The sequence below is a fragment of the Leptidea sinapis genome, chromosome 16 (assembly GCF_905404315.1).
Source record: "Leptidea sinapis chromosome 16, ilLepSina1.1, whole genome shotgun sequence".
NCBI classification, from domain to species: domain Eukaryota; kingdom Metazoa; phylum Arthropoda; class Insecta; order Lepidoptera; family Pieridae; genus Leptidea; species Leptidea sinapis.
Genome location: NC_066280.1, coordinates 652,283 through 665,975, shown reverse-complemented (window position 1 = coordinate 665,975; position 13,693 = coordinate 652,283). Strand labels below are relative to the sequence as shown.

The window sequence follows — 13,693 nt, the reverse complement described above, 5'->3', positions numbered from 1 at the left end:
AAATATTCTCCCTGTCGTTTTAATGTTATTGTTTCACAACAGAACTGTCAACTCGTGCGTCAATAAATTCTCACATAGAAAATATGTCCATACAAAACAAATATTGGAAAAACAATAATTATGGGTTCCAAATCGAAATAAAAACTATCCTATCTCTCAAGTTGGACTAAACTGCACTCCATGAAGTAATCCCCATTAAAATTCGTTCATTAGTTTAGGAGTCCACTGGAAACAAACATGAGGACACTCCATCTATATCTTAATATATATAAATTATGTGATTACTTCATGGAATGCAGTTTAGTCAACCTTGAGAGATAGGATACTTTTTATTTCGGTTTGGGATCCATAATTATTTTATTTCCAATGTTTGTTTTGTATCGACATATCTTCTGTGAGAGAATTTATTGACGCACGAGTTGACAGTTCTGCTGTGAAACAATTTCATTATAACAACAAGGAGCATACGTTACGAAATAATTCTTGATGTTATGAAAAATTATTAACAAATACATAAAAAACACTATTTTATTTGTTATGTACAGAACAACGTCTGTCGGGTCAGCTAGTTAGTATCTTATAAAGATAAAGATTTTAGAAAGGAACACACACAGCGATATTAACCTAATTTCTTAAGTATAAGTATTACCACAGCTACTAACTATTACCACATTTGAATATCCTAGCCTCTTATTTTCTAACACAACCTTATTACAAATGATAATGAACTACCATAAAGTAAATATTTTCAATTAATTATATATTACTAAGACCTTACGTTAAGTTTAATCTTGTTATTGGTCTTTAAAATAAAACATGAAGAGCGAAACTTCGAGTAAATTTATGAAATTTAATAAAAGTTCACAAAATACATACCACTATAGTTACAAAATATTAATCACCAGTGATGACATACGGAACGCAGACGTGGTCGCTAACTATGGGCCTTATGAGGAAGCTTACAGACACTCAGCGGGCCATAAAGAGGGCTATGCTCTGAGTTTCCCTGCGAGATAGAATCAGAAATGAGGATATCCGTAGGAGAACCAAAGTCCAACATAACCCAGATGGTTGCAAAACTAAAGTGATAGGTAGAGCACATAGCTCGACGGACAGATGGCCGTTTGGGCAGTATAGTCCTCGAATGACGACCACGTACCGCAAGGCGTAGTGATGGTAGGCCCCCCACAAGATGGACCGACGATCTGGTCAAGATCGCCAGAATATGTTGGATAAGGGCAGCGCAAGACCGATCGTTGTGGAGATGTTTGGGGGAGGCCTTTCTCCAGCAGTGGACGTTTACCGGCTAAAATGGAAGTTACAAAATAAGAAAAAAAGAAATGATTGATGATTTCTTATTATGATACGGTCGAATAGAGTTTTAGTTATTTAGTTAAAAATTATAATATGTTTAAGTAAATGTTACTCTTGTGTTTTGTATTAAGTACGGCAGTATTTGAGTTAAAAAAGATTGAAGATGATCATTAATACAACGGCGCGACATCTTTTATCGGTAAATATATTTATAGCTCAGAGCAATAACCGAGACGTGTATTTATAACTTTTTAATTAAAATTGTAAAACGTTTCAGATTTTTAAAAAAATAAAGCAATGTCCATGAAACGGTCTAACTCTAAAAATAATTTAAATGGCAAAACAACGTTTGCCGGGTCACCTAGTTGTCTATATTTGCAACTCTTGATTAAAATATACATACTGTAACAAGGAGTTCTTATTGGCATATAAGAACTCATTGTTTTATATATGGCCGTAAAGATTTAAAATATAATATTTAAAAGTGATTCAAGTGACGCGAAAAAGACAATCTAATAGTTACTCAATGACGAGACAAAAAAGAGAGAATGAAGTAAAGAAGGAAAGGTCGGCCTTCGGCCCAATATAAAATATAATGGTAAAATGTATTAAGTTTTGAAATGAATATAATGAATTAGAAAGTATTAGGTTCTTGTTATTGATCCCGCGTGTGAGGAGGACCCCACGCGTTACAATACACATAGTAATGTTGGTAGTTACTAAATATAATATTTAAATTATGACTGTACATTTATGAAAATTTAATATACGTTCACAAAAATTCGCCATGCGTCACCTTTTACCTCTTAATAGTGATTTTCATTATTATAACACTAGAAATAAGGGATTGCTTGTAACTAATTCTAGTAGGCTTTATAAGATACATAATAGCTTTAAGGGTAAGTATACACTTTTATAATAAAGTCCCAGCCACTGTTGAGGCATTATTTATAAAGAAATTTAAATGTTTTATAAAAAAAGGCTCTGTCATAAATCCTATTACTCCACAGCTGAATATCTAAGTGCTCGGACAGCCTGAGACCAGATTATGATTATTTTATAGCAATAGCAATGACAGTACAATACTATATATTTTTATTAAATAGAGCGCAATAAAAGAATGCTGGGAGCTTGAGAATGCTTCTTGTGGCGTTTCTTCTCTCTCAGAGCGCCATTTGTTTCCGAAGCGATAGTAGTAGTAAATTAGTAAGCAATATTTTTGAAGGTAGTTCAAAAAATTAAAATATTCCATATACACAAGTATTTTATTGACTTTAGATAATTTATGTGTCTAGATAGAGTCTTTTGCTGCTAGACAACCGATAAAAACAGGCTAGGTATATTAGTTTCACACTCGCGATTTGTGTTAGTGTGCGTGAGTTACTCAAAATAGAGGTTAGTTCTACAGTCTATTTTTTTCGACGTTTTCACAGCTATATAAATACATACACAACGTCAACCTTGGTACCTATAGTGTGTTTTGCTTCTTCTACGCAGTTACGAAAAAAGTAACACCTTGAATACGGTCCTAAATCTGCTTTATTTTGTCCTATTTTGCTCTAGAATAACATAAGACCACAACATATCTATTATGATATTTAGTAGCCTGTTGATTATATAAATGAATATACATTTATTTATATTTTTTATTAGGTCTACCAAAAATGGTTAAGTAAATCAAAAAAAAATACTTAAATCTATACAATAATACATTATTAGATGTAATTATTATAAAAAACAATAAAAAAATGCAATATTCAAAATAAAAATAATACTTAATATTTAATGAAAGTGTTATACTATGAATATATAGGTATTAAAATAATATACATCGGTATTATTAGTATATACAGGATGTCCCAAAGTTATGGGACGCGAAGGGAAAGTAGCTTAAATATCGTAGATAGGGTATTTTACTGAAAGACGACTTTGTTATTTTTTAAAGTTAGTAATTCTGCATTCAAAGATTTTCTAAAAATTACTTGCCTCGTCTGGGACTCGAACCGTCTTAAATGTAAACAATCTAAGGGTTACAGGTCTTAAAAATCTTAATGCTTTTTTTTTTTTTAAATTTGGATAACGTATCATGAAATATGTCACCTCTTTGCTAATACAATTTAAATATTTTTAAGCCTTGATTCTGCGTGAGACTTTCAAATGGAAAGTTTCAATTCAATAGTGGAGGGCAATCAATATCATTTCTAAGAGTTTTATTTTAAATGAAAATAAGGGAAGAGACGAGCAGGACGTTCAGCTGATGGTAATTGATACGCCGTACCCATTACAATGCAGTGCCGCTCAGGATTCTTGAAAAAAGCAAAAATTCTGAGCGGCACTACAATTGAGCTCGTCACCTTGAAACATAAGATTTTAAGTTATCTTGATAATTACATAATAAATAGATGAATGCAATAAGTATGGAACACAAACATCCTGTATATGTCTTAATAAAACTACCTTACCCTCAACAGAGAACAACAATACAGTAAATAAAGGAATGTAAATGTATATGTTAATAAATATCTATGCTGTAAGAACTAGCTTGGTTTGCTTGTAATTTAATATAATATGTTTGTAAAAATTAGAATAAGTGATTAATGTTAATGATTGTAAAACATTTTTGAAGTTACATTGTTATTAGTTTTAAGTACCTACTGATATTATGTCATTTAGTGCAGCGACGAGTGTAGTACACGGTAAAACCTGAATGGGTTTATGTTTGTACTTAAATTTAAGTAAAACTGTAAAATACTTTTTCTGTGTGTAAATAAATAAATAAATAAAAAGTCTCATTTGCCTAGTAATAATTTCACTAGCTACGGTGCCCTTCACACCGAAACACAGTAATGTTACACATAACTACTTCATAGCAGAAATAGGCACCGTTGTGCTACCCATAATCTAGCCGGCTTCTTGTGCAAAGGAGCCTCCCACTGGTAAAAAGTCTTAGGGTAAGGTTATGAATGACATGACATAAAAGTTTAGATACTTTGGAAGTTCTTACCACTCATATTGTCCGGTCTGTAATCGTGTTGAAATTTATAAATATAATATTTATAATGCATAATCGGTTAGTCATCACTACTGTATAACCTGTGGCTTAGTATTAAATATTAATGCTTGTTAATTTAAACCAGCGCATATATTAATGTAATGGCACTTTACTTACGCAGCGAATAGTAGGTACCACAGGTTAGTTACAAGTAGTTGTGTAACAATTACCTACCACCAGCTGACAACCAACAATCATCAATTGTTATACATCTTGTTATTTATTAATTAATTTTATTTTACATCAAATATTAAGTTGGTGTAAATAAGAAAACAGGACCAATATGGTAGATAATATAACAATATTTGTCATTCCTTTAAACAACTATAGATGTCAAGACAATATGGTAACGCTAACTACAACTCCATAGCCATTATGAAAAGGCATTTATTTTGTCAAAATTGATTCCTTTAGAATTCTTTTTGATGTCATTTCTAATAACTACTAGATACTACTACCGCTTCGGAAACAAATGGTGCTCTGAGAGATGAGAAGCGGCGCTAGAAACTCTCCCAGCATTCTTTTATTGCGTTCTTTTAAATAAAAATATACAATATTGTACAGTCGCTATAAAATAATCACAATCTAGTCCCAGGCTGTCCGATCATTTAGATATTCGGCAGTGGAGTAATAGGATTTACGACAGAGCCATTTTTTTTAAAAAACAATTAAATTTATATGTAGATAATGCTTGAACAGTGGCTGGGACTTTATTATAGAAGTGTATACATTTACCCTTAAAGCTATTATGTATCTTATGAAGCCTACTAGAATTAGTTACAAGGAATCCCTTATTTCTAGTGTTATAATAATGAAAATCACTATTAAGAGCAAAAATGTAAGAGATTAAATGTATGAGATATAAAGTTATACGTTTGTAATAATGTAAACGGCTTTGCAAAGCATTAAGTGAGCGAGTGCATAAGTTTGTCACTTGCGTTAGCTTTGTTGAACAATCAATAGAGTCAGCTGACACTGAGGGTAGTTAAAAATAGCACAAAAGTTAGTGGGAATGGATTAGAAACATAACATATTTCAACAACACATGGTAAATGTGATGAAGCTACATAATATAGTAAAGGGGCTTTGATATGGGGAGAAGAACTAATAAGGAAGTCTTAGCCCAACTTTTAAATTATAAATCAATTTAGCCTTCTTAATATAATATATATACAATTTAATTGCCTGCGCAGAACCAAATCAGAACCATGCATCATTATCCTATATTTAATCTATAGTACTATATAAAGTCTTCATTGGAAATGTCAGTTATATAACCAATATTTCTGGAAATATTACTTATTTTGCTCAATATTTAAAAGGAAGAAGTTTAGGGGATTTACCTCGCGTGCTTTGCAACCTACACGCATTTTATTTGCTTTATTAGTAAACACACGTACATTCTGGGCGATGTATATGCTTCTACAATATGATCCCAGAAAATGTACAAAACAAATGTGTTACGTAATTTAAAAGAATTGTTAAAAAACGTTTGTTAAAGTTAGTATAGCACAAACGATTTTCTTAGTAATACAACAGACAGGGAATGAAGCAAACACCCTCAGGCTCTTTAATGATAAATGTTTATTGTACGATATTACGTTTTTGACGTTCAATAAGTGATTTCGAATGCTATTTTGAATAAAAATATTTTAATTTGAATTGTCAAACTGATAAATATAAGCTGTGGTTCAACTTCGAACCACGTCACAGCAGTCGGCACGACAGCGGTCAGTTCGCCCATCGCTGGGACGTGTGCGCGCGTAAACATAGCCTCGTTGAAGCCTAGAATATATCACCTGTTACAGGCCGATAGTGTTTGTGGTACCCTACTTGTTGGAGTAAGTTATTCAAGTGTCCGCTTAGATAAACTATCTGGGACATTAACTTTCTATTAGTTCAAAAGATATTTTTAATAGATTATTGTACAGGTAGAGGTTAATCTTTATATATATAATTCTTGTGTGCGTGTGTATGTCACTGAACTCCTCCTAGACGGCTGGACCGATTCTAATGAAACTTTCTGTGTGTATTCAGGTGGATTCGAGAATGGTTTAGATTCACAATTGAACTACCTCCTAAACGGCTGGACCGATTTTGATGATATTTTTGTGTGTTCCAGTGAATTTGAGATTGGTGTGTGTCTTCAGGTGGATTCGAGAATGGTTTAGATTCACAATTAAACTACCTCCTAAACGGCTGGACTGATTTTGATGACTTTTTTGTTTGTTTCAGTGAATTTGAGATTGGTTTAGATTCTCAATTCCGCCCATATAATATAATTCTCCTGCTCATGTGTATGTTAGTGAACTGCTCCTAACGGCTGGACCGATTTTTCAAATTTAAAACATGTGTACAGGACAACGTCTGTTGGGTCCACTAGTATACCTATATAACCTGTGGAGTAATCTAATGCTATGTTGGAGTTTAAGATTAAGAATTTAAGACTAAGTTAAGTAGACTTTTAAACTCACTTAAACTTAGTATTTTCTTTGATTAACGCGAGTGTTACACATTTAAATAAAATACTTAAGGATTGAAAAGGGTGTAATTGATCCCCTGAAAACGAGATCTGGAAAGGTCTTGAAACGTCGGGTTAACTAAAATTTTTTGGCGTTTCAAATCCTTTGAAAGTCACTTACCCCCTTATTCATAATAGTCTGCTAACTTAAAGCATTGCTAATTCTCACTCTGTCTTCTTCTTTTGACCTAATTCAGAATGAGAAAAAACACTCCTAAACGGCTGTTTAAAGTTAGCGGACCATTATGAATGAGGGGGTTTAACTGAACATGAAAATATTAATATTATCACAAGCTATAAATATATAAGTATATGGCGCTGAACTTGATTTGTTCAATATTTTTAGAAAGTGCGCCCTTAAACTCTACGTTTGCTATATAACATAACATCAAAATAGAAAGCGATCTTAACTTTCCGTTAACTGAATAAGTGGTATTTTACTTAAATTTCTTTTCATATCTTCTTTCTATCCAGTCTATATTATACAATTATTTAAAAATACAAAAATGTTGTTTAAACATTACACTTATAAAAATTAATAAGCCGCACCAGAGTAATCACAGGAGCGTTGCCGGCCTTTTAGAAAAGTGTACGCGCTTTTTTTGAAGCTGCCCATGTCGTATCGCCCTGGAAATACCACACATTTCACAGCCTGGTTGTAAGTGGCAGAAAGTTCCTTGAAAACCGCTCTGATTGGTAGATCCTGAGTATGGTTTTTGTTAATTGGTGGCTTATTCACTATTACTGTCCTTTTGAAAATAAATCAGCTTGGGAGGGAGACTCCTTTGCACATTAATAATAATAATAATAATAAATTTATTTATTTCAGGCAGCATTGCCCATATATTGTTAGTATTAACTTATTCTAGGATTAGTAATATTACAAAGATTTATTTTTTGATTTAAGAATAATATTCCATTTTCTATTAATAAAATTATGTACATTATTTAAGACTCTTAATATAATATTTTCATTTTTATTAATTCTATCCCTAATTGAAAAAAGCTTTTTCCTCAGAATAGCATAAAAATCATCTACTTTGTATAAGGCAAACATATGATTTGCACTACTAAAACGTGGTAATCCCAAGAACATCCTAAAATATTAAGCCGGCTAGATTATGGGTGCCACAACGGCGCCTATTTATGCCGTGAAGCAGTAATGTGTAAGCATTACTGTGTTTCGGTCTGAAGGGCACTGTATCTAGTGAAATTACAGGGATACAAATGAGACTTAACATCTAATGTCTCAAGGTGAGGAGCGCAATTGAAGTGCCGCTCAGAATTTTTGGGGTTTTCAAAAATCCTGAGCTGCATTTTATTGTAATGGGTAGGGCGTATCAATTGCCATCAGCTGAACGTCTAATCTTACGTCCGTTATTGTAATAAAAAGCTTTTATTGACTTATTCCATTATCCTTTGCTAGTGTGAAGATTTTCTTTCCTCTATTTTTTAACGCCAACGTACTTCCATAAACCATTGCAAGCATTTATATGATGAATATGGATGTTTGTTTCCGAGTCATGGATGTTTAAATGTATTTATGTATGTTTATATAAATTTATGTATGTTTAAGTAAGTATATTGTATTAAATATATCGTTGTTTTGTAACCCATAACACAGGCTATATATGCTTAACTTGGGGCAAGATAATTTGTGTAAAAAGTGTGTCAATATTATTATTATTATAAACCTAGTGTACTAGCGTGATTGACAAACACTCTACTCATTACGGCGAGAATAAATTTAAAATATTCATGTGTGCTAGTTTTACAGATGTGTTAGTGAGTTAGTGGAGTGTGAAGTATTTTGCTTTTAGATAATCCTTATGACAAATATTGATAAACAGTGTCATATTCATGTATACAATATTTTATTTTCTAACAAATTTTCTTTTAGATTTATATAATCTATAGAAAATAGAGTATTTACTGCGTCTATGAAATTTAATACAAGATATTTAAGTGCATATGTTCTACGAAAACAAACATCACGAAAGTAGTATTGAACAATCAATATTTCATGTGAAATGTTTCTTTAGTTGTATTGTTGCTATACCTAACAACACAATCTAATACAGAACGCGACACCATTTCATAATACATATATATTTATTATTAATATCCCTTAAAACACAGAGCAATAAAGATTAAAACACTAATTTAAACAAATTTAAACATGGTCCAATTTGACAGAAGACTAATGGACACTAAATTGTTTCAGAACGGTTTCGTTGTCATCATCTATTCCGTCTTTTTCTCACACTTATGTCTTTATGTAAGGATAGTTATCTCATTTTCACACATCTATTCGTCTAATACGGTAGTATACAAAGTTTATGGGTACTTCAATGACACGCAATCTCTTCTTGCATCGTAGGATTTTGTCTACTTCTAATTCTTCTGTTCTTCAGTGTCTCCATACTACTTTTAATTATTATTTAAATAATACCTATTTTTTTTATAAAAAGCGTGCTTTTTAGATTTAAACTATTATTTTTTTCATTCATTGTTAACGATGACATATAACAGTGACATTATCTACGTTAATACGGACTTCGGAAAGTCTCATTTGTCTACTTAAGAGTTAACATCCCTGTTATCTGCACTAATGAGGCCATCTGCACGGTACTGGCTTCAAGGTCAAGATAAGTAGGGCGCCGTAGCTAGTGAAATTACTGGGCAAATGAGACTTAACAACTTAAATTGTCTCAAGGTGACGAGCGCAATTGTAGTGCCGCTCAGAATTTTCGGATATTTCAAGAATCCTCAGCGGCACTGCATCGTAATGGGCAGGGAGTATCAATTACCATCAGGTGAACGTCATGCTCGCCTCGTCCCTTATTGTCATTATTTGTTCATACATCGCAGATCACCTCTGCGATCTCCGCGGCGGAAGTCCCGGCGCTACCGGTCGGAGTTCAGCATGGATGAGGACTACTCTCCCAACAACTCTGTCACGTCGGTCAACTCACTCGCCTCCCTACTCAAGGAGAAGCTTCAGGTACATATTACTGATTTTTGCAATCGAAATTCACCATGTCCCAATCTTCAACATTAACCTCATCAACTGAATTCAGTTCTCAAATAAATTTTTTCAACGTACAACTAAAAAGGCCGCCGACGCTTTTTGCTCTTAATGGTGATTTTCATTATTATAACACTAGAAATAAGGGATTGCTTGTAACTAATTCTAGTAGGCTTCATAAGATACATAATAGCTTTAAGGATTGTACGCTTTTAATAAAGTCCCAGCCACTGTTCAGGTATTATCCATAAATAAATTTAAATGTTTTATTAAAAATATTACTGTGTCGTAAATCCTACTACACCACAGCTTAATATCTAAGTAATCGGAGAGCCTGCGACAAGATTATGATTATTTTATAGCAATAGCAATGACAGTACAATATTGTATAATTTATTAAAAATACCGCAAAACAGGAATGTTGGGAGAGTTTCTTGCGCCGCTTCTTCTCAGAGCACCATTTGTTTCCGAAGCGGTAGTAGTATCTAGTATATTGGTACTGACATCAAAAATAATTCTAAAGGAATACATTTTGAGGCAATAAATGCCTTTTTATGCCTTTTAACGCTTCCATGATTGTTCTGGTGTTGGAGTGCCGGTGACGATGATTCTGTCAGGTAACCCGGACCCGAATAATTACATACTTCAATGCCTCGTTTCTGTAGTGCTTTGAAGATGTTCGCGACGGCGCGAGTTGATTGTTTTTACGCAACTATGTGCAAAAGATGTGATTCTCTGGTGTTAAATTAGGGGCAGCACTAACGACATCCTGAAGATGATTAGGTTAGGTAGCAGGATAGACTGGAAATATGAGTCACTGCTGCACTAGCTCTTGTTTTTTTTTTCTTTTCAGGACGTTCAGCTGATGGTAACTAATACGCCCTGCCCATTACAATACAGTGCCGCTCAGGATTCCTGAAAAACCCAAAAATTCTGAGCAGCACCACAATTGCTCTCGACACCTTGAGACATAAGATGTTAAGTCTCATTTGCCCAGTAATTTCACAAGCTACGGCGCCCTTCATACCGAAACACAGTAATGCTTACACATTACTGCTTCACGGCAGAAATAGGCGCCGTTGTGGTACCCATAACCTAGTCGGCATCCTGTGCAAAGGAGCCTCCCACTCTAATTAAATGGAGAAATAGTGACTCAAATAATAGTAATAAGTAGTTATTTAAGATTAGGTTTAGTACTAGGGTACTTTTTATATGCTTTATATTAGCTTCACTTGTATGTTTGTATGTATGTTTGTAACTGAATTCTTTAGACGCAATTTTGACCCACTTTAGTGGCCAACGGCCAGATATCGTTCCGACTTTGTAGATTTATGGAGGACCGATGACAATACACTATTTTGATAAGATTACTCCATTATTCAATTTGCAAACTAAGATTTTTGTCAATTTATATAATTTTTATCTTTTGTCGATAAAGCAGGAATTGACGTTAAACTTATTAGTTTTAAAAATACGCTTTTATAGAAAATTTAACTTAAAAATGAAAAATAAATAATAGTTTAAAAAAATTAAAAAAACAAGCTTTATATAAAATTCAACTAAAAAATAGAAAATAAATTTATATTGAAAATAGTGTATAAAAATCTATTTTATTGTAAACAAAGCGTGGGGTGCTTTTTAAGATATTATTAAAATAATAATTTCTCTACACCCCACGCTTTTTTATAGTGATATATATTTTTTTTGTACTATTTTCAATTTAAATTCATTAAAATTTATTTTCTATTTTTAGTTGAATTTTATATAAAGCGTGTTTTTTAATTTTTTTAAGCAATTATTTATTTAAGTCTCACTAACATGATTTGGAGCCTGTTGTTACTTAAAGTTTAATTATTAATACTTTATTTCGGTCTGAAGGGCGCCGTAGCTAGTGAAATTACTGGGCAAATGATACTTACCATCTTATGCCTCAAGGTGACGAGCGCAATAATTGTAGTGTGGCTCAGAATTTTTAGATTTTTCAAGAATCCTGAGTGGCACTGCATTGGTATGGGCAAGGCGTATCAATTACCATCAGCTAAACGTCCTGCACGTTTTGTCCCTTATTTTCATTAAAAAAAACACAAAATTGCATTACTTGCGTTAAGTTATTGTCAATACAGCGGATCTATGTACGGTTCAATTGATCACTACCAACCACACTCTCTTGTAACATCAGAGGAATTACAGGAGCGTTGCCAGGCAAGTGCGTGCATTTTTTATGTATAAGGATAACCTTCTATTAGGCGCTCCCTGTTGTCCATGAACAACGTACAACAATAGTAGCGCACTGTTATTTAACGGCAGAAATAGTGAGGTAACAGAACTGCCCTGTTAGTAAAACTACCATTAAAATACACAAAATTTAATGAACGATGCGGGAGTCGAACTCACGATCTCTCGCGTTCCGTGCGAGTGCTCTTCCAACTGAGCTAACCGTTCGAGTGACGTATCGTAACAAAATCCTGTATGCTTTGTTCAACTCTCAGGTTGTGGCTTCATCTACGGGATCTTTAAAATATTTATTTTCATTAATTTTACTAATTTACTATTATTTTTCTACCATCTCCATGCTATGTTCCGCGAGTCAAATATAAGTAACTTTCTTTAGTAACTGTGTTACCCGGCTTCTGTCTCACAAGCATCTTGCTTAGTGCAGAGCCAACACTCATTACAAATAACGTAAAAGGTCCTCAAATATTCACAATTGTTAAAGTGTATTGTGTTAACTTTAATTACTTTGAATGTATCTTAATTCTGGTAATAAATTATCAAATTACCATTAAAATAGTAAAGTCCATATGTTATATTTCAGAGTATTCCTCAAAAGATACGCAAGAAACCCACTGACTACAAGCTCCGAGCGTTCGTTCTCCTCATGTTCCTGGCGGTCGCTTTCTTCATCGGGTTCGCGTACACACTGTATCACCAGAAGGCGCTGACGAAGGCCTACTTCCAGAGCGTGCAGTTCAACGAACCCAAGAGAATGATCCGCATTTACAATAGAGATGACGTCGAAATACTGAGAGCGCATCTAGGTAATTAATATAGACATGAGAATTGTGCCCCCATCTCAGCAGGAGTACCTCAGAGTTGAAATGAAGCAAGTTTTGCTCAGTTTCCACATTAATTCATATTTTGTATTAGTTGTTTTCTATATGTACTTGTAGATATAACAACCGCCCGTTATAGTCAGGGAGGGGAGGGGAGGAACTTTGTTATAATATCAAGGTGTTCGCACAACCTTTTACAAACTTTTTTTATTTATGACAGTAAGGGACGAGACGAGCAGGACGTTCAGCTGATGGAAATTGATACGCCCTGCCCATAAGAATTCCGTGTCGCTCAGAATTCTTGAAAAATCCAAAAATTCTGAGTGGCAATACAATAGCGCACGTCACCTTGAGACAAGATGTTAAGTCTGATTTTTCCAGTAAAAGATAAAATAATTATAATTTAAACAAATCATTTTAAACCGTTTTTAAAGGTACTTTATCATAGATAAATCTGTCAAAGTATCAATTTAAGCTATTATAGACTTCCTTTAAAATGCTCATCATCCAAACAAAAAAAAACTGTTAAAGGCATAAATGGCATTTATTTTCTCAAAATTGATTCCTTTAGAATTCTTTTTGATGTCATTTCTTATACTACTAGATACTACTACCGCTTCGGAAACAAATGGCGCTCTGAGAGAGAAGAAGCGGCGCAAGAAACTCTCCCAGCATTCTTTTTTTTTTGCGCTCTTTTCAATAAAAATATACAATATTGTACAGTC

The 13,693-nt window shown here is 33.4% G+C and overlaps 1 protein-coding gene across 4 annotated transcripts in view; it reads left to right on the top strand.

The window, feature by feature from the left end:
- LOC126968589 (myogenesis-regulating glycosidase) overlaps positions 1–13,693 on the top strand; it is a 62,809-nt gene that overhangs the window by 30,582 nt on the left and 18,534 nt on the right. For all 4 annotated transcript variants that reach the window (XM_050813596.1, XM_050813594.1, XM_050813597.1 and 1 more), the window contains 2 exons: positions 9,759–9,891; positions 12,731–12,953. In XM_050813596.1, coding sequence (XP_050669553.1) covers positions 9,759–9,891; positions 12,731–12,953 — 356 coding nt within the window. The remainder of the gene's footprint in view (positions 1–9,758; positions 9,892–12,730; positions 12,954–13,693) is intronic.